Here is a 21,342-nt window from a genome sequence, read left to right as displayed (position 1 = left end):
TGCACAAAACAAAGAGGATAAATAAAGGACGGCAGCATCAAAATGCTAATTAGAAATTAAAAATAAAGATACCGAAATACCCCGCGGCGATATTCGGAGACAGGCCCTTACTGGGTATTTACTATATAATATGATATTTCCCGTTTTTAGTAACATGTTTAACCCTTATCCAGGCATCCCCCTGTATCGCGAGTAGTTGGCTCCCAGCCAGCTCAATGAGATTTGGATGTTTAAACGTTCCAGAGGCCCAGCTCGCTCAAGTTCACCATCACGATTTGCTATTTTCTCATATCATATCAAATTCGTCCGACCACCCCGCAGCTACTATCAAACGGACAGGATAATGACGATGACTCCAAGATGTGTACAGAGCATTCACCAATACCAACCACCAAGCTGATCCGCATGGATTTAGGAAGTGAGCAAACCATATCGTTAACGACAATGAGGCATGAGACGGGGCGTGTCTTGTTCGACAGGTATGTAAGTCGCCAACCGCAACTTTGTGTTCGGCGATTTTGTCCCAATGTGGCTCTGTAGATTAAGGAATGCTACTCCAAATCCAAATCCACCAACCAAGAAATGGCGGTCATTTAAGAGGAAAGATGCTATCACAATTAACTATTATCATCAACTTTGTACATGATACTATTAGGGTATCTGAAAAGGGACACATGTTCTATGGCATAAAACTGAGATACACGCTGGATTTTCCACCCCCTAAGCTTCTCTTCCCTCAGCATCACTTCAATATCCGGGCCGAAGGAAAAAGCACAAAACACGGTAGCAGCTAGATCTCTATCCCCACCAACGACTTATCAGCTGGTCAACAGCGTACTCCTTGGGCCATACACCAATTGAAGCTGGCAGGAAAGACCACCAGTCATTAAACTCACTTTTAGGCCCAACAGTATGTAGAGCTTTCACATACTCCCAGTAACTAGGATAGTAGCCACACATTTCCCAATCAATCACGCCAGTAACTTTAACCCAATCCGTAACCGGCTTCGACAGGGGCGCCTTGTGCTTCATAGAAATCATGATATTCCGAGGGTGAAGGTCACCGTGGGTCATAACCATTTTATGGTCAGAGAGGAGAAATGAACGAATCATTTTCACCCACCCTGTTTCCGTACGCCTTGGGTCTGTGGTAAGAAATTGATTGAACTCAGCCTCATTGGCGATGGAGTGCTCTGCAACCCGTATCTCCCTCCTTGCATCTTTGCATCTTCTCGGGGCGCCGCCACCAAGAATGGCGTCTGCCGATGAAGAAGGAGGTGCTGGTATTGATCTGATGCCAAAAAACATAGACTCTAGCTGCTCCTTGATAGAGTCTTTCTGAGACCTGTTCAGCAACTTCCAGACTCGATCAAGAGGTTCACCTTCAAACCGGGTCATAAACACAAAACAACGCTGCCCAGCCTGAAGCACCCCATGTATATCTGGTGCGCGAAGTTGGGGAACTCGGTCCTTGATATAGTTCATGGTCGAGATGTGCTCGATGTCGAGGCCAAAGCCAGATTTCATGACTATCTTTGAGCTGAGACCGAGTATAACTGTAGAGCCAAGCTGCCAGACAACATCGCTCTGGACTATTGCTTGGTTAAGCCGCTGGATAGTTGCCGAAAGACTCCTTGTCGTGGAGGGCTCGAGCCCATTCGAGGACAGGGAGGAGATATTTAGTAAAGCAGGGCTGAGTTCGTGAAGCACTTCAGCGTCCAGGGGAATTTGTGAAGTCAAGCGGCGATCGCGGCTCTCCATGATGATGGCCTGCAATCTCGTGGTGGAAAGAGGTGATATATTGTCTCACTTTCCAGTTTGCTGTCTACGAGGTTCAAGTTGCGACTTGTTGCTGGATAATATCGTAGGATGAGACGGTCACATGACCAGTCAGGCGCTGAACCTTTCATCTGTTGGATCTGAGCGTTCCTGTTACGGACTAGCGCCCTGCACCCAGCATATATCTCACCCACTAGATAGCAACCAATACAACCACTCAGACATCCAGCATCATTTACATTGAGCTGACTGTTTCTCAGTGATTGACAGGCACTTTATGAGTTGCACACTTGATTGAGCAATTGCTTTGTTGAGATTGAGTGATGTTTTGCTACACTTACAACTGTCTTACAACTCTGAGTTAAAGCAGCTCATCTTCAGAGCTCCTTCAGAACTAGTGCCAGCAGAGTATTTTAGGAAAACCCAGATTCCCTTTTCACTATAGTACGTAGAAGCGAACGTATAACTCGGGGGATATTAACGTGTACTAGTACCCTGAAAAGAAGAACCCCAATGCATGAGTTGATATTGGCCCGAAGAAGACTAGCGCGGTCGTGACCACAAACACTGATAAGAGTGCGTTTAATCGCCCTTATCAACCTGAAATTCTACATGCATCGAATCCATTTTGATCAAATGGAGGTAAAGACTCCTACCTTCGTATAAATCAATGTAAAATACATCATTTCTGTAGATTGATACTAGTATCGTCAATTGCTTTACCTTAAGAAACTCTGCGCTAGGTACGAGAACCCACCTCATCGCCTCCCCCCACAAGAAGAAAGACACAGGAAAATGAAAAGTGAAATGCAAATAAACCTACTTCGAGGATGGCCAAACCCCTCCCTCCATCCTATGCCTGCCCTCTCCTCCGCCGCGACAGCCATCCTCTCCAACCCGCTCCTCTCCACTCCGGCTCTCAACTATGGGCCAGATGATGGAGATCCCTCCCTCCGCGCTGAGATCGCCCGCTGGCTCTCTGACTTCTACTCCCCGCCGTCCCCCGTACCAGCTTCCCGCATCTGTATCACCGGTGGAGCCAGCCAGAATCTCGCCTGTCTACTCCAGGTATTCTCTGACCCGCTGTACACTAAGAATGTATGGATGGTGGCGCCGACGTATCACTTGGCTTGTAGAATTTTTGATGATGCGGGGTTTGCGGGGCGGTTGAGGGGGGTGAGGGAAGATGAGGAGGGGTTGGATGTAGCGGAACTGGAGACGGGCTTGGAGAGGAGTGAGGAACGAACAAGAGCTGAATGGAAGCGGGTGGGCGACTGGAATCGAAACCAGGGCGAGGAAAATCTTGAACTGGTATGCTCTGCCCGGAGCTCCTAAGAGCGCTACTCTTCTTTCTTAACCTCAGAGTCATTTGCGTCCCCAGTGTGAAGCCCTTGCTCATTTTGCATTCTTCCATTGAGAATTACAGAGATGCGCCTTCAAACCTTCCCGTCCTTGGCGAAAGCTGTATAAGCATATCATCTACACAACCCCTACATTTTCAAACCCTTCGACAAAGATAATGAGTCTGCGGCGTCGGGAAGAGCTTGTCCGGCTTGCGAGAAAATACGACGCCCTAATCATCTCCGACGACGTATACGATCATCTTCAATGGCCTGCTTTTCCATCCGTATCGGCTAAGGAAAAATATCCACACAAAGCCGTTGTTTCTCGTATCGTCGATGTTGATCGATATCTCGATGGCGGGCCATCAGGAGAGTTCGGAAATGCCGTTAGCAATGGCAGTTTTAGCAAACTCATCGGCCCTGGATGTCGCGTTGGCTGGGCGGAAGGGACTGAAAAACTTGTCTATGGTCTGTCACAGGTGTATGTGTTGCACATGAACATCCACAGTTCATATATTAAAGAATTCGTTTGTAAAGAGTTAGCAAAATATATTATTCCGAGACAAGCCTAGCTAACCATGGCTTATGTATTTATGCACGGAACAGTGGCTCCTCGCGTTCGGGTGGCTGTCCCTCGCAGTTCACATCAACTTTCATCCGCGAGCTACTAGCTTCAAACGCACTAAAAACGCATATCAGAACCATCCTGCAACCTGCGTATTCAAAACGCTACCACACCCTCACGACAGCCGTGCAAAAACACCTCGTCCCTCTCGGCGTGTCGTTGCCAACTGGTCCAGCAAATGAAACTTCCACTGACGCCGTGAGAAATGGCAGCACGATCAGCGCTTGTACCAACGGTAAGGGTGCTATTGCAGGCGGTTACTTCCTTTGGCTTCGCCTCCCACCCGGCCTGAGAGCTAGCGACCTAGCGAAGAAGGCGCATGAGGAAGAGAATTTGATTATTGCCAATGGAAGTTTGTTTAAAGTTGTTCGCGAGGGTCCTGGAGACGGCAATGGTGATGGTGGCGGAGAGAAGGAGCCGGAAGATTTTGAGGGGTTTGTGAGGTTGTGCTTCGCGTGGGAGGAAGAAGAGAAGTTTGATGAAGGGGCAGCGAGACTTGCGAGGTTGATTCGGAGGGAAATGCATAGAGCAGATTCGTAACTAACAATATAAATTGCAACTTAACTACTTTCAGACAGCCTTCATTTCTTTTCGGTCCTTGGTTTGTCGCCTGCGCATTAGCTGCTTGCCGTTCCAACACGAGGTCCCTGATACTATCAACACTAACTACATGATAACCTCCTGCAACAAGGTGGATTGTGTCTCTGCCATTGCCGTAAAGAGCCGGATCTAGGCTCGCTTGAGCATGTTCTATTTGGTAATCTCACCCCATTGAAAATCCACAATACGTGAATGGACTCCTGTTTTCAAAGCATAGATCTATCCCTTGACGGGGTATCCGCCCATTCTCCCTGTTCTATGATCGCTATTTGCATTAATTTATCCCCCTTGCCCTTGGGCTCTTGAAGCCTATTGAGGAGAGCAGTGTTAGGCATATACGATCTACCTACTGTTCACATCCTTAAATCTACTGAGAGGAGCCTCCGTAGTTCGTTCTCAGAAGGACCGTCCTCCAACATGAGAGCCGAAAAATCACGAATCGCTCCTGGTTCATTATTACCATTAACGATCATGCCAGAAGGGAATCATATGTATATATATTTGGTTTCTTCAAGAGTGTGAGGATAACAATGACACCCCTCGTGAAAAAAAATAACCAAAAAAGGAGTTTCGGCAGAACATTAAATAACACACTCGTAGTGATGCTATATCCCAAGCCTCATGAAGCGGGACCTTGTTCGTATCACCCTGTTTACAAGGTGTATCTAAACTCCGGGTTATCGCCAATGATTTTTTTCACCTCGATCAGCTTTGCTATTTTGCCACCTGAAATACAAAGTCATGGTGCAAATTGTGACGATTACACAGGCACAAGCACTGGATGATGAAAATGCAGTGGTTAGCAAAGGGGCCATGGGTGAAACGGATTATGCGTAGAGAATACTCAGGATGCAAAGAGACGGTGTACTCACTACTAATATTGTATATAATCTTCCCAGTCAAGTATAGATTACCTAAATAGGAAATCTATTTGCCTTCAATTAATTGTTTTTTTTAATAAATATTTGATGGGTATAAAATGATGAATAGGGGGTGAGTAGGATTTTGACGTTCGGGGGGTCAGAACGCCCAGACTGTTTTCCTGGAACTATAACTGCCACTCGCGAACGCACAAAAGAATGCCGCAAGTTAGTGATATCAAGCTTGATTTAGTTGATATAATAAAACTACCAAAAAAGGCGTGCTCCCTTATCATCCATCTTCCATCTGGTCATAAACCAAACAAATAAAGACCAAGCGCTGATGTATCAGTCCAAGTTAACTCTTGGGAAGGCTGTTGCCCAAGTCGGCCCTCCTGGAACTCGGAAGCATTTCTCTGGTTATTCATTTCTCTGATTATTATTGGACAGGATCGCCTAGCCGTTGAGCCCTGACGAACTTTCCAGACCCTGCGGACTGCACCCGTGGGCCGTGGAGTATTTAAACTTTCTGGGGAGCTTGGGGCCGCGAAGATTGATGGTGCCATCAGGCTCCCCGGAAAGTCTCCAGGCTTTTGGTCAACTGTCAACCACGGAAGCACCAATGTTAGCATATCGGTTGAGAAGGGGTAAAGAGGCGGTCACTGGGTATCAGACTTGCAGTTGCGACATCGCGTTTTCGAGAGCGCCCTGCGGGTACAACCACGAGAGTTTGGCAACTAGTCCACTCTGTGGCAACTTGCATCGGGTGTTCATCAAAGGCTGGGCTTAATACCAATGGCAGGCATTCAATATTTAACCCGTAGAAACCAAACCGGATATGCAGAGAAATGGCTGGTCAGGGTGGCGGTTGAAATGCCTGTAATATGTTTGAAACTGGACGACGATCATGACAACAATTAGCTAGACAGCTGGAAGTAACGGAAAAATGAATATAATTCAGCCAAATGAAGAGATATACGAAAATGAAACGACCTTGCCAAAGCTTATGCCGGACATGTACTGGACTATCTGCGCACACCGACGGGGACCCCGATGCTCCGATTCCAGATTATGGAAACATCAATTGTAGCCATGCGTTGCCACATTTCCTACAAAGGAGATAGTTATGAATACAAATACAGCAAAGACACTCTCACTAGGTCATCTTTTCGAAGCAAATACCTCCCCCACCACAAGGTCAATAAATCAGTTTTGGCGTCTCAGAACTGGAGATAAACCGTCTGAGTTATCCTGCATTTAACCTCCAGCTCCCTTGTTGGCGCTTGACTTATTGCCGCATAAAAAAGAAAAGCAAGACAGAAAGAAAATTGTCGAATCTGCTTCGAATATTTCATAGTCAGGAAAAGGTGGGAATGCACTTGAACGATCTTGTTGCCTGAGGTGGTTAGTTGTGGGTAGAGTGGATTTGCCAGTTGGAGGCTTGGATTCCAGTTCCCCAGCCTCTCCTCAGATAAGCATTGGTTGTCATAACTGGAAAAGTATAGGGGATAGGGGAGCCAACCAAGATACCAACTCTGAACACCGCATTTTCCAAATGCAATGGATCTGGGGAAACGGAAGCCAGGGGCCCGAGTTTATTAGGGGGGAGGATAGGGAGGCGGATCAAATCGCGGTTAAAATGGCCGAGTAGTACTCAGCCAGATAGAAGGCCAGATATCCATTCAAGTCTCGAACAAGGGAACTTGAAGTCAAGAGGATATGGCGATCCCTGCAGCCAAAACTAGTATTGCTGTACCAACATAGGAAAATCACTCATGTATACATGCCCACCTCTACCTACCTCCAGGGACAACCAGTAACGATATATGATATCAGGTGGCCGGGCTCTGCACACTTTTCGGATTCCCACTGGAAGGAAGCAGGCGAGATAAAGAAGAGACGTGTCTCGGAAGCGCGTGTTTTTTTGGGGATGGATGAAAAAAATAAAACATAAAACATAAAAAAGGTAGAAAAGGAAAAAATCATGACAATTCTCTTTTTCCTTTCTTGGTGGAAGACAAATTTCAACTTTATTAAACAACCTATACAATGTGCGAGCGGGTGAAACCGCATCTATGGGAATTTTGCCCGCTATTTCTAAACTAATCCGCCCACCTGGCACTCACAAAGTGTATATATATATATATGTAAACTAGCATGTGCATTTCTTTCCCTATCTTTTTTGTTTTTGTTTTTTTGGGCGGTGGCACAAACATCGAAATCGAAATAAGAGAGGTTACAAAAACATGATCCTATACCTCATTCACTCGCCTGCTCGAAAACGGCCAGGGTGGAGCAGAAGTTATTCCGATTGTCAATCTGCTTCACCAGTCCTTGACCCCCATTCGTTCTCGTGATCATGTTTGTGCTGGCCTTGGTGCTGATGCCGAACAGATGCACAGGCGAACAGTCCACCTCAATCATGTTTTCCTGGCAGGATTCCGTGGCCAGGCATTCTTGGCTGTAGTTCTCGAAGAAGCTATACAGTCCGCCACCGTAGATGAACACGTCGGTAGAGTCGAGGATTCGCAGACCCCAGGCTTTCCTGCACGCGTCCGTCTTGCAATGGGAGTAGTCTGGGTCGTGGAAGTCTGAGTTAGGCTTGAAGGGGACCAGAGCGTTTGGATTGGCTTGATAGTACGGGGTTTCCACCTGGATCAGTGCCATGAAAACGTTTTTGGCGCCGACAATGGAGTACTGGTAGAGTTGGGAGTGTTCGCTCGCGGAACCGTAGAGCCATACTGGTCCAGTGCTTTCGATCAGGAGGCCACGGCCATTGTAGATATTAATCTGTCCATGATCGGCCAAATCCAACTCATGATCCGAAACCCATAGCCAATTATTTTCAAAATATCCGGAAGCCTCCTTTGTGATGTGCATGAGCATGAAGGCACCGACGCATTTGGGGTCCGGTACGGTTTTGCTCTTAGGAGTCTTGGCGCAGTGGTCGCTCTGGAGTTCCGTACCGGCGGAACCTCCAATTCTCATGTGCACGTCCCACATTCCGACGGAACCTTGCGTTGTTTCAGCAACATTCCACTCGACCAGGATGGCGCCGGGTGCGGGTCCTTTGGTTTCAAGCACTAGGTCGCTAATTTCAACATTGCCCTTGTCGCCTTTCTGTCCAACTTGAAGCATTGGGATGGGCTTTGATTCGTCAGAGAAGGCGGGTCCAGATGCCATGAGCAGCGGCCAGATTTCACCGGTGATCTTGATTTCCTTGGGCACTTTGATTGTGGAAGTAATGACATAAGCTCCATGGTCGAAATATACGATCTGCCCTGCTTGCGCGCTGTCTAATGCTGCTTGGATTGCTTTTGTATCATCAGTTACTCCATCTCCTTTGGCGCCGGCGCCCTTGACGCTGATAAATGACCCTTTGGGGACGCCCTCATATTGTGGCTTTGTCCGCTCAAATACCTTTCCTGATGGGTCCAGGAGAACTGCTGGTTTAGCGGGACTACTGATCCTGGAACTGATTCGAGCCTTCTTAGGAGGCGCTGTCGGACATGCTGCGGGTGAAGTTTCTGTTGGCGAGGGGGTGGGTGATGGGGGGACAGAAGACGAAACAGACGATGGGGATACCGTTGGCGACTTCGACTCCGTACCCTCTGGCTTGTCTTGCGATGGCGTTGGATATTTACCAGTAAACGGTGGCGGTAGAGGCGATGGGGTAGGCGCTTGGGAAATTGGAGCCGGTTGAGGTGGAGGTGGGTAGCGGGCTTTGCACGAATCCCGCTTGATTATACGTTCCACCGTATAAACAGGAACTGGTCCCTTTACTCGAGGTTCGGGCTCCCTCTTAGAGTTCTGGATAGTTGCGTATGACCCAGAGGTGAACGCATTACCCTGTGCCCATGAGGAGACAACCGAACCTCCTTTGAGAACAACTGAACCATCAAGATGGGCAACTGCAACATCCGAACCCGTGAAGTCGACATTATCGAGGATGAGGGTTCCGCCTGTTTCAGGAACACTCTTATCATTGTAAGAGGTGACGACGCCCTTCGGAGTACCGATAAATTTACTATCGAGGATCAGAACCGAGCCTACGGTCTGGTTAAAGCCGCCATTGGACATGTTCAGACCGACGCCACAATTGTTGACGGTCACCGATTTGAATGTCCATGCCCAGTTCCAGTTCATAAACACTGCTGTATTGCAATTCGTGAACGTGAGGTTGCGAGTAGTAAACTGCTGGTTGCCCAAAAAGGCGCCGTAGTTACCGCCATTGAAAACAAGGTCTGTCATGAAGCCTCCGGAGCCATTATCCATAAAAATACCCTGTTGTCTATTGGCTTCACCACCACCTTGGACCATCTCGAAACGGATGTTCTGCAGGCTGCTAGCTTGCGCCACTTGCCAATAAAAATCGCGTACGCTAATCCGGGAATCGTTATCAGCGTCGCGATAAACCAGATCGAAGCATATGAGAACTTGATTGAAGTTGTACCAGTTAGTACCCTGGTCAGTGTACGGATCAGCATCGATGACGGCAATCCCCTGAAAGGAGGAGGCAGCCTTGATGACGGGCAGATTCAAAGCATCACCAACGAGTTGGGTGTAGTAATACTGAATAATTGGCTTGGAGACGACATATGTGCCTGCTGGGAAATAGACTATGGCAGGGGTCACAGTGGAAGAATCGCAACCCAATCCACATCGATTTCCCGTTGAGATAGCTTTGTTTATCGCCTCAGTATCATCTGTGGTACCGTCGCCTGTGTTTACGCATGGAAGGTCAGCAATGGTTCACTATTCACGGAGCGGAGAAACGCGTCCAACAGCGTTCAAACAATACCTTTTGCACCAAATTCTTTAACGTTTCGGTAGACCTGATACTCGCCACTTGCCGTTCTGAATGCAGGGGAACCTCTGCGGTCAATGGATCCCACCCAGAAGCCTGATGCCTGAGGAGTAGGGTTTCCCTGGGGCATAGGGATAGCATTGGCAAGACTAGTCAACCCCCCCAACAACAGCCATAGATGGGTGACGACCCAGAGGACTGATGATGATAACATCATCGTGTTGTGACCAAGAGGCCAGGGAACACTCGAAGCTGAACACGGAAGCAAAAGTAGTTAGGAAAACGTGAGGATTGGGAGACAAAAGGTTCCAGTGCACAGCACCGGGCGATTAAGTATGTAAACAGTTGGGAGCTAAACGACAGTGTGATTGAAAGCGGACATGGATAGAGAGTGTGAGAAGCGAATGTGGGAGGATTTTGAGGAAAGAGGATGAATCTGAAGGAGCGCAGGAGAAGAAGAAAAGAAAAGAAGAGAAGACAAGTGTTGGTATCAAGAGCAGGCTGTCTGGAGGATGCGGGGAGGCCGTGCACCACCAGGGGGAAGTTCCGTCAATAATGCGATTGTTAGTCAAAGAACAACCACTGTGGATCAAGCAGCAGAAACACTCAACGAAGACACCCACTGCACACAAAGAACAGAAGTCAAGAGAGCGAGCGGGAGGGAAGCAGTAAAAAAGAATGCCTGCATCGGAATGGAAGCTGAAGTACTCACTCCTATATAAGTCTGTATTGTCTGTATCACACCGGTACCTGGCGGCGCGGTACCAGGCACGGCGCTGAGCTTATCGCTGATTCGCTGCGTAATTCGGTGACAGAACCGCGGCCCCTGGAAGCTTAGCTGCGCCCAGCCAGCGCCAGCCACCATCAACCACTCACACAGGGCGCCCGAGCCCTAGCTGCGACACTCCCTGGAACAGCGCGAAGGGACCTGTTTCGAGTTTGCCGTGATGAAACAGCGTCGGTTGATGACTGTTGATGAGAGTGCAAGGTATGGAAATGAGCAGGAGAGAGCCGGATTTATTGGTAACATGCCAACGAGAGGAGTGTACTGGCTGATTGACTCACTTGTTGGGCTGCTTCAATTTATATCAGTCGTCTATCCCTTTTCACTTCCAATTTGCGGGACGGCTCTGCGGGAGTTGCCCCACGCGCCCAACCATGGAGTATCAGATGAACAGAAAACTGCCCTGCTGATATGTTCCAGCAGACACACAAGGACGGAGTACAGCGTACACATTGGGATGGCCGGCAGTCTTCATACGGGCAGGCAGCCTCCTAGGTAAGCCGAGCCCAATAGTCGTGGAGGATAGTGCGCCATCCAAGATCTATTTTTTGTCTCTCCCTAACGGGTCCTCCGCATTTATTTTTCTGCAAGCATGGGTGAAATCATAATACAAATATCCAGGTTCTTGGTAATAAGCAAAGTCGGGCGATCGGCAGCCCCAGGATTTTAGCACGCGCCACCATGAGGGCTAATTGCTTTCTAAACTCGCGCCGGTCGCCGGTTGCCAGTTAGCCCATAAACCGGCCAGGGGAAAACCATCGATCGTCAATGCCGGTTGGCTGGATTCCACTAGAAGATACGGGGGGAAGGGGGATAACCGATGATTCAAGTTGGTGAGATGTTGTCGCCCTTTTAACATTTTCAACAACCGGAACCTCCTCCATATGTACAGATCTGTACATACTCAGATGACATCCCCTCCCCGCGTCAATCACGATGACCTTCCCAAGGACCCAAGGTTACAGAGATCTACGGGAGGCTGCACAACATAAAGTCAGTTTATGCCTTCGAACTCTCTCGATCGTGGGTGTACCCAATTAGGCGGCGCTGAAATCGAACATAAAATGTGGCTGGTCCATCTCAGCACCCCTCGAAACGGGACTGCGGAAAGCTTCAAGGGAGCCAGAACAAAACAAAAATGATCAAGGGATCCAAAAATACCACTAGTGTTATCAATACAAGGCAAGAAGGAAAAATCCTCTGTGCCGGACATGCAGAGTCGCAGAGGAAAATCTCAACATATCACAAGGGCTCGATCGATCGATTTCCCAGGAGGAGGTATCATTTTTTTTTTTTTTTTTTTCAGCACTTGCAGCAATTGCCAATAGTAAGACTCCATGAAAAAGCATCTTCTGATCGAACGGCTGCACACGGTGTTGTCTGCAAAGTTCATACGAAGTCCCTAGCATCACAGGCATCTGGTCGATGCTGATTTAATATCATCCCCAAGCGTCGATGAAGAGACCTTCTGCCTCTCGACTTCAACGGACCGAGGAGAAATATCAAACCAAAAAAAACCAAAGTAGAAAAACCCCATGCCTCGAACAGGTCGACGACCACGGCCCGCCTGGGCCCTTTCTCTCCCGTTAGTTAGCGGACATAAGCAAGTGACAACTAGAAAATTCATGCACATTTCCAATCCCCCATCTCCCATTTCCTTTCATGAAAATCTCCTTCAGGACCGCGAATCGGAAAAGTTGAAACATGGATGTTCATTCAAATGATGAGAGATGATTTTTGTTCTAATCCTACCTCTATTAATGTTTTACCTTTTTATTCATTTATTATTATTATTATCAACTCCTTCCAAGAACTTCCGAGGGCATCAGAATTTCATGAATAAGGGTCATTTTTTATCTGGAATGTTTCGTGTCTCTTGTTTTGATTCACTGTGAATATATATTTATTTGTTTGTTTTGGACGACCCCGCGTTCATAATTCTTTCCCCTCGTTTCAGGGTAGAAATGTTCTCTCTCTCTTTTGTTTCTACGATCTAGGGAACGGAATGTAAGTATCATCCTCTTTTCCATGAAGTCACTCTGAATTTTTTAGGAAATATTGCCGATTTTTACACTCAGATGTTTCGTTTGAGAAGGCTAGAAGTGTAGTTGGCAGAGTGATGGAAATTCGGGGCCGAAAATGATAGTGTTAAGCTTGGAGCAAGGAAAATCGTGTGTGTAATTCATCAAATTTTCATTCAATATAACCTAAATCCATTCTCGATCAATGACCCCATTACAACTACCAGAGGGTATCAATGATAAAATTTCATTCAATGCCATGCCATTTCCCATGCTTATCTCCTGTTTCACATGCAAATAACCAACGATCGGAAAATACAGGAACAATAATGACATCGATGAGAAGTATAGTAAAAAAGAAAACACAACAGAATACGAAAAAACTAAAATGGAAACGAACATAGAAAATCCCGAATGGGATATCAGAGATATGAAGGCTACGGGTATTTGTTAGTCCACATCCACGGCAACATAGTCCCTCTCCTCCTCTTCCGACCGAACACTGGGGCTTGGCGGCGACCGTCGACCAGCTGTCACACTGCGCGCCTCCGAAGCCTCATTCTCGGAATCAATCTGCATAGCCTGGGACTCGATGCCGGTTTCCTCCTTCTCACTAGTATATGCACTTCCCGCATCCGCCTCAGACGCGCGGCCATTCTCATCCCTAACCTGATCCACCGAGATTCTCCGTTTGAGCGAGTCCCTGTCGACAACTACCTTCGGCACAGTGACGACGAGGACACCATCAAGCAGCTTCGCACTGATGTTGTCCGCGTCGACATGTGCGACGGGCCGGTCGCGGGATCCAAGGCTGATCTCCCGCTCAAAGACGCCGACTTCGCGAGATCGCCCGTCGACGACGAGGGCGTTGCTGAGCTCCTCGTCCACGTTGGGGCGGTACACCACGCCCGCGAGCAGGAGGGTGGAGGTCTCGGCATCGTAGTCGACCGAGATGTCCTTCTTCTGTGCGCCGGGGAGGGAGACGTGGATGATATATTGGGCCGCCGTGTCGAAGACGTCGGCGCGGGGCACAAAGTCCACCTGTTTGTCGTCGGATCGTCCAGCTGAGGCGCCGTTGACTAGGTTGAACACTTCGCTGATGTCAACGCCGAATTGGTTGGAGAAGTTATTGATGAACTGCTGGAGGAAGTCCGGCGGTGTTCCTGCTGGCTGCCCGGGGCCGGGTCTGCAGTGGCGCTGTCGGCGATGAGGACCCCAGGCAGCATGTCCAGCATGTCCCCAAGGCCCACCGCGGCCACGATGGCATCCGCGGCCACGGAATGGAAGATCCCTGATGTTTTCCTCCTGCTCAGGCTCTCTAGCGCTGCTTTCGTCAGCCCCACCGGCACGGGGTGGGGAACGGCTATTGTCGTTGTCAGGGGCGTTCTGGGCTCCTGACTCCGGTGGGGTAGGTTGGTTTGTGTTCTGGGTTCGTTGGTGGTGATGGTGATGCCGATTTACATGTTCAGCATAAGCGTGGGGCATCTGCTGGGGAAACATGTGAAGTCCATACTCCCCTAGATCCGTCAAGACGTTCCATAATGGGTGGGGCTGCTGGTTGAGGTAGTAGATGTTTGTCATGTTGGTTGATCGAGATTTGGTTAGGCTGTAGAAGTATATAACAAAAGATTGGGAGGTATCAGGAATAGTGTTTTTTGTTTGTCTTTCTTTACGTATGTCTAGAATCAAGGGGGAAGAGAAGTAAGGACAAAGGATTATGAAAAAAATATATAAAAAAACGATAAATAGATATATGAAGCATGGTATATATAGACCAGAATTGAAGGCAGCTTCTTAATTACGTGTCGTACGGCTTACAATTTCACATTGTTAAGCAGTGCTCGAAGTATCGAGAACAACCCAGAAAATATAGTACAGTACATCCATTGTCTCGCAAATGATAAGAGTGAGCAAGTATCCCACCCCCCCGGTTTGGAATCCGGTGGCGGGCCAAACAACTGCATTTCTGCTCCAAGGCAACAACATTACGCCAAATCGTCCAACATTACAACTTCCCGAAAATGTCATCAATTGCATCTCTATTCTGCTTCTTTTGTTTTATTTTAATCTTCTTCCGCTTCTGCCGGGCTGCCTCCTTCTCACCCTCATCCTCATCCAACTGTGTCAATGAGCTCTCCTGCCTAGACTTCTCTGTCATCCCCAGCTTTTGTCTTTCTCTGATAGCATCTGAAACAAAAGGACTTCTCTTCCTCTCATTCTTCCCTTTCTGCCCACTATCATCCCTTTTCTTCTTCTGTTTCCCTTTCTCCCCAAAAGCAGCAGGACCCGCTGTCAGTTCTGGGACATGTAACAATCTGTTCACCACCTCTCCAACATCAACACCAACATTCTCACTGCGATTGATAGAGATAGCAGGAATTGCAGTGGCTGCAGTGGCAATAGCTGACATTGAGTTGTTATCAGTGCTAGTGTTGGATTCCAGAGCAAGCAGATGAAATCCCTCGATATGTGCAACAGTCTTTGCAGCCTGTGCTAGAACTGCAAGAAGAACAACACCCAGGGCAGAGAATTGCATATCTACAAGAACAGTGGAGAAGGCACTGTGGCAGAGCATTAGTAATGAATAATTCCATTTTCAATTATGTATGAATGGAGGGAAATAAAATTCAGGAAACACAGAGGTGGTGGAAATGAGATTTAACAATGTGTGATAAAACAAGCTGTGCTCAAACCCATCCCTGGGAAAACAAGCAATCAATCGATCAGGTATGTTTGAAGCTAAGGATTCAAAAAAAAAAAAAAAAACTCTCCTTCACTTACACATAACACCGCGGCACAACAAAGACATGCAAATACCACATCCTCTTAAGAATCTGTGTCTGAAAGCTGCTGTCTTCATCATCATCATGAGCACTGTGCTCCTCCTTCCACTCCCATCTCTCAACATCTCTCATCAACTGTGCTATCGACCGCTTCAGCATTGCCAGCCATTTCCACCACTTTGTGCTGCCATGTTGGTTCTTGTTGCGGTGGTGGAGGAGGTGGAGGGTTGTGTGGATGGATTTGAGAGTTGAGGAAGGGGGGAGTTGTGATTTCTGATGGGTCGTGCGCAAAGTTTGCAAGGGCATGGCGGAATTATGGGGTCCCCGGCACTCGAACGCAGATATGACTTCCCAACTTCCTCAGGACAGACTCTTAAGTTTCCTTTTCCTTTCCCTTCCCCAGGCTGCATAATTCCTGTTGAACCAACGGATGATTCCGCGCCGTTCCAAGATTGGAAATCTCCGAGCTCTTTCCAAGGTTCCGGAACCCTCTGGAAGCAAATTCACGTGATAGCAATCTTATCTTATCTTATCAGCATGTGATTTGACGATGTCGTCCATGCTCCTTCCGAAGCCTGATAACTACTAGTACTAGTATCTAAATGCAGGGAGAAATTACGATAATTCTCGCCGTGGGCAAGTTGAAACTCGTTCCCACAAGTATTCCAAGGATCTCACAGATCATGTAGGAAGCTCCGTTTTTTCCCGCAAGTATCTTTGTTGATACTCTCTAGCATTAAGCTGAGTAATAATGAGGTCATGCCGAGTCTGTTCTTGTATTGCAGGAGATAACAGCATGTGTTTGGTCCGGGGACCGAAAGAAGTTGGAATGAAACCTTTTTACATAAAATGGAAGATGTTTCCCCCTCGTGAAAATACCATGCTCAGTAGGTGGGATGTTAAAAAAGAAAATTTTCACCGAACTGGCGAGCTTCGCGATCACCTACGAGCCCCATTTGCGCAAGAATGGGTTGGCTTTCTCCAGAATTTTGTCACATGCGTGTGACCAGTGATGTCCGGTTGCGGAGGTTGGCTATGAGCTCAGGAGTCTTGAGAGTGTCTAACCGCGCCTTTCGAACCATGTACGCCGAGACCCAGGCAGGTGTTCGCAATTATACTACTGATCCTGCGCCCCGGGGAAACGAAGAGCGCGTTGTCATCCTAGGCTCGGGATGGGGAGGATGGACGGTTTCTCGGAAGTTATCCCCTTCGAAATTCAACCGCACCATCATTTCCCCTCGTTCATACTTCGTCTTTACCCCTCTCCTCACCGACGCGGCTGTTGGGTCACTCAATTTCTCCGAGATTGTCGAGCCCGTTCGTGATCGGAAAAGCAATATCAATTTTATCCAAGCGGCCGCCCAAAGCGTAGACTTCCATCGGAAAGTGGTAACATGCGAGGCTTCTGTTGTTCAGAGTGGCGTGACGGAATCTGCTCGTGTGGAACAAGATCAGCCTGAGAAGCAGCGGAGGGCATGGGAGCAAGGTCAGCTCTTTGAAGTCCCGTATGATAAGTTGATTATCGCCGTGGGCTGCACCCCTCGAACCTTCAACACACCTGGTGTAAGAGATAATGCGTTATTCTTCAAAGACGTCGGCGATGCGAGGAAGGTTAAACGGCGTATCCGTGAATGTTTCGAGCTGGCGGCGATGCCAAGGGTGACTTCTCAGATGAGACGACATCTTCTGCGTTTTGCTATCGTCGGTGCAGGTCCCACCGGGACAGAGCTTTCTGCGTCCCTGTGTGACTTCATCCACGAAGATATGTTCAAAGTCTACCCGCAACTGAAGGGCGATGTTCGAATAATTTTATATGACGTAGCTCCTACAGTCCTTAGCACCTTTGATAAATCCCTATCTCGTTACGCAATGGAGACGCTGAAGAGGGAGGGCGTGACGATAAAAATGAACCGGCACATTGAAGAATTGCGCTGGGGAGAACCTAACACCGAAGGACTCCATGAAATGGATCCAAAAAGCTGCTTGACGCTTAGGACGAAGGAGGAAGGCGAAGAAGGGGTTGGTATGTGTGTCTGGGCGACAGGTAACGAAATTGGCCCATTCGTCAACAAAGCACTCAATACAATCGATCCATTTCCAATATTGTCTGCTCTCTCAAAGGAAACTGGAAGCCCTGTCACTGAACCCCAAATTACAACCTGGAAAGTGCATAAGACTCCTAAAGTTGGCGCCCTTCTCGTGGATAGCCACCTAAGATTGCAATTGAAATCAGCAGGGGGCCAAATCGCTGTCTTACAAGATGTCTTCGCCCTTGGGGATACCTGTATGTTAGAGTCTGGCTCCCCCCCAGCGACCGCTCAAGCGACAAGTCAAGAAGCCATCTGGCTGGCCAATGTACTCAATCGGGGTAATCTGGACCTGTCACCCGGTTTCTCGTTCAAGAATCTCGGAGTCCTTGCATATATTGGCAGTTCTAAAGCGTTGATGCAGTTGCCACATGAGGGCGGTAGTGAGCCGAACGACAATGGATTTTTTCGCGGTATAAAAGGCTACCCGGCATGGCTGATTTGGAAAGGAGCATACCTATCCATGAGCATGAGTTGGAGAAATCGGCTGAGGATATTACTCTCCTGGTTCTCGAATTGGTTGTTTGGGAGAGATGTGTCCAGGTACTAATTCGATTGCGCTACTGCACTCACACAAATGGGCCTATCCCTGTGCTTGCGGGTTCCCCACAGCCAGCTTTTGTATCTGGCTATAATTCCATTTAGACTGGATGATCCTTTCTTTCCCTTATCCTATTTCTAGATACCGTATTTCATAAGAAGTGAATGTAGCCAAAAGTCGGCATTTTGAAATTCATGGTAGAATGCAAACGGCCAGCTCGGCTATGAATTCTACCGAAAACCCCAATTTTTGCCAGTGTTGTTGGTTGGTTCGGCTACTTGCGATGGCTCTCTGGATAATAGATGGCTTTGGGAAACACTCACAGCCATGCATCCCCCTCTATACTTTTTAACCACCTCCGCATCCTTGACAACGACATTGCATTCCACCCCATACTTGAAAATACAAAAGGGGGGGAAATCTCAACGACGTGCACAAAATCTACACCCCACCGAAATATGTCTACCGAACCTGCATACAAAGCCATTGCTCGCAAGAAGCTTGAGCAGCTCGAATCGCGCATTCCCAAAGCATGGCGTCTCGAGGGCCAATGGATCCCAGCCGGTATGCTCTCAGCGGAAGAATCTGTCATGGTCACGGATAAATATGATTCGGTTAATGTGATGGATGTACCACGCAAATGTGGCCTGTTGAACGCAGAGGAGCTGGAGATTACAGAGAAATGGGACATTAAGGGATTATTGCAGCAGGTTGCTACCGGCGAGCTATCAGCTAGGGAGGTTTCTGAGGCATTTTGCAAGGTTTCTTTTCCTTTTTCTTTTCCTTTCCTTTTCCTTTCCGCTCTTGAATCTTTCTCGACTATATATTCCTCGCGGAAGCTTTCATTCATATCTATCCTGTATACATGTAAACGTAATTCCATATCGCCTTGACCAAGCGCAAATCCCACTCAATACGTATTCACCACAGAAAGTGGTAACATTCATCTCTTTGAAATATTATACATGTATACGATTTTAAATAACACATAGCTAACCGTCTCCAGCGCGCGGCAATCTGCCACCAACTCACCCGCTGCCTAACGGAGCCTCTATTCGAGCAAGCGCTGGATCGTGCCTCCGAACTTGATGCGCATTTCAAGCGCACGGGGGAAACTATGGGGCCTCTCCATGGTCTCCCTATTTCTGTCAAAGACACCTACGATATCAAAGGCATTGACTCTACTACTGGCTTAGCCTGTCTTGCATTTAAACCAGCCACGGAAAATTCACCCCTGGTGGACCTCTTGCTCAACCTAGGCGCCATAATCGTTGCGAAGACCAACATCCCTCAAACCCTCGGCGCGCTTGATAGCGTAAATAATCTCTTCGGCCGCACTCTGAACCCTCTAAACCGCAAACTAACACCGGGGGGTAGCTCTGGCGGCGAGGGAGTGCTCGTTGCCATGAGAGGTTCAATGATAGGCTTTGGTACTGACATCGGTGGCAGCATTCGCATCCCAGCAATGTGCCTTGGGATCTACGGCTTCAAACCAAGCACAGGACGCGTCCCGTTTGGTGGCCAAATGAGCGGCAGTGTGCCTGGTAAGACACGGGTTAACTTGCAACCTGTTGCCGGCCCAATTGCACGATCGATGTCAGATATAGACGTCGTGATGAGAGAAATTGTGCCGATAGCAGAGCTATATGGCGAAGATTGTATCCCTGGTCAATGGGGGGTTAGTGAGACACTTTCATTGACGAAACCGCGTAAATTCACCATTGGCGTCCTACCCTCCGACGGACGCATCCAACCTCTCCCGCCCATCGCTAACGTGCTGAACGAAGTAGCACAAGCCCTCCGCAAAGTCCCTGGAGTTGAGGTCGTCGAGGTGCCCATCCCCAAGGCGCTGGGTGATTGCCAACGCGTGGCAAACGAGCTTATGGGCCTGGACGGCGCTGGCCATATGGCTGATCTTCTAGAATCCACATCGGAGCCTCTCATTCCGTGGCTACAGACGAGGTTTAAGCGCGGCACACCAAAGACGCTTGCCCAGGCTTACGCGACTCAAGGGCGAAGGTCAGAAATAGAAAAGGAGATGATGAAGATGTGGACTTTGTCCCCTCCGTCCACTTCCGGTTTCCAATCTAGAGTCAGGAGAGTGGATGCGATCATCCACCCCATCGCCCCACACCCTATTCCTGAGCATGACCGTTACAACGCCGTCGGGTACACATCCAGCTGGGTCCTACTTGATTACGCCGCTGGAACAGTGCCGGTGCGGAAATTCACAGAAGCGGATCTCGAATTTGGGAAGGAGATGGATGGGAAGATCTTATCGAATTGGGACAAGAGGAATAGGGAGCTGTGTACGTTTCGTTTCTAGTTTTCCTTTCCTCCCTCCCCTTTCCCTTCTTGCTATTAACCACATGGCTTGTAAAACAGGGAACTCCAATACCGTTGACCGACGCGTCTACCTCGATTCGCCACTGAGCATCCAGGTCATCGCCCCCAGGCTTCATGAGTACACCTTGTTTGAGGCGATGTGCATCATTGATGGCGCAGTGCGGACTCAGCAAACCGGAAGCAGTGGACAGGGATCGAAGTTGTGATTTTTTTCCATTTACCCTCTGCTGACAGTCATGGAACATTGACTATAGTTGATTTTGTGTTTTAGAAACTGTATTATTCTGACATAGCACGCCCTAATATATATCTATACATATATATAGATAGATGCCGATATTATTTACGATGAATGATTCATGCATAGGTAGACGCGGAATAAGATTTAAGGAGTTTATAGCATGACTGGTTCCCCTGGTTTTCTCTAACAGTGATACATGTACGGCACATTTACATTGAGGCGATTAATATTTTTGAAACATCAGCTCTATACCTTTGCAAACACGATTCGTCTCGTCAATGCAGAGAGGTTGACGAAATCGTGAACACCCCTTGGTGTCGTGCTGCGAGGGGAACAAGGAACAACCGCAATGAACATAAACTGTCCCCCAAAAGCCAAAGAAACGCATTTGAGGTAGTTAAGTGTTTAAAATAAACTAAATCTTGATTTACTCGATGATCCATAGACGTCATTTGAGTTGTATTCGGTGGAGCCCGTAGGCACCGACGAAATGTTTTGATTGAACTGCCTAGAATCTAGAGACGC

General features: G+C 48.1%; 7 protein-coding genes across 7 annotated transcripts; 3 read left to right on the top strand and 4 right to left on the bottom strand.

Annotated features, from left to right (window-relative positions):
• Window positions 1–617: 617 nt before the first annotated feature.
• Window positions 618–1,865, bottom strand: HCBG_01386 (uncharacterized protein; the record flags this gene model as incomplete). The annotated part of the gene is made up of 2 exons (XM_045428436.1): window positions 618–790; window positions 897–1,865. 2 exons carry the CDS (start codon window positions 1,759–1,761, stop codon window positions 618–620), a joined length of 1,038 nt encoding a protein of 345 aa, XP_045290222.1.
• A 769-nt stretch (window positions 1,866–2,634) lies between these two features.
• Window positions 2,635–4,287, top strand: HCBG_01385 (aminotransferase; the record flags this gene model as incomplete). Its single annotated transcript, XM_045428435.1, has 3 exons — window positions 2,635–3,090; window positions 3,206–3,603; window positions 3,729–4,287. The coding sequence occupies 3 exons, from the start codon at window positions 2,635–2,637 to the stop codon at window positions 4,285–4,287; spliced, it is 1,413 nt and encodes a 470-aa protein (XP_045290221.1).
• Window positions 4,288–7,175: 2,888 nt separating this feature from the next.
• Window positions 7,176–10,879, bottom strand: HCBG_01384 (exo-beta-1,3-glucanase Exg0; the record flags this gene model as incomplete). Its single annotated transcript, XM_045428434.1, has 3 exons — window positions 7,176–9,928; window positions 10,009–10,266; window positions 10,759–10,879. The coding sequence occupies 3 exons, from the start codon at window positions 10,877–10,879 to the stop codon at window positions 7,467–7,469; spliced, it is 2,841 nt and encodes a 946-aa protein (XP_045290220.1).
• A 2,390-nt stretch (window positions 10,880–13,269) lies between these two features.
• HCBG_01383 (uncharacterized protein) lies at window positions 13,270–14,619 on the bottom strand (the record flags this gene model as incomplete). Its single annotated transcript, XM_045428433.1, has 1 exon — window positions 13,270–14,619. One exon carries the CDS (start codon window positions 14,398–14,400, stop codon window positions 13,270–13,272), a length of 1,131 nt encoding a protein of 376 aa, XP_045290219.1.
• Window positions 14,620–14,760: 141 nt separating this feature from the next.
• HCBG_01382 (uncharacterized protein) lies at window positions 14,761–15,908 on the bottom strand (the record flags this gene model as incomplete). Its single annotated transcript, XM_045428432.1, has 2 exons — window positions 14,761–15,380; window positions 15,601–15,908. The coding sequence occupies 2 exons, from the start codon at window positions 15,906–15,908 to the stop codon at window positions 14,825–14,827; spliced, it is 864 nt and encodes a 287-aa protein (XP_045290218.1).
• A 660-nt stretch (window positions 15,909–16,568) lies between these two features.
• Window positions 16,569–18,239, top strand: HCBG_01381 (external NADH-ubiquinone oxidoreductase; the record flags this gene model as incomplete). Its single annotated transcript, XM_045428431.1, has 1 exon — window positions 16,569–18,239. One exon carries the CDS (start codon window positions 16,569–16,571, stop codon window positions 18,237–18,239), a length of 1,671 nt encoding a protein of 556 aa, XP_045290217.1.
• Window positions 18,240–18,688: 449 nt separating this feature from the next.
• Window positions 18,689–20,782, top strand: HCBG_01380 (fatty-acid amide hydrolase; the record flags this gene model as incomplete). The annotated part of the gene is made up of 3 exons (XM_045428430.1): window positions 18,689–18,844; window positions 19,237–20,539; window positions 20,616–20,782. 3 exons carry the CDS (start codon window positions 18,689–18,691, stop codon window positions 20,780–20,782), a joined length of 1,626 nt encoding a protein of 541 aa, XP_045290216.1.
• Between the last annotated feature and the right edge of the window lie 560 nt (window positions 20,783–21,342).

This window comes from Histoplasma capsulatum (assembly GCF_000150115.1).
Source record: "Histoplasma capsulatum G186AR genomic scaffold supercont2.2, whole genome shotgun sequence".
Taxonomy (NCBI): Eukaryota; Fungi; Ascomycota; class Eurotiomycetes; order Onygenales; family Ajellomycetaceae; genus Histoplasma; species Histoplasma capsulatum.
This window is presented reverse-complemented; position numbering and strand designations above follow the sequence as displayed.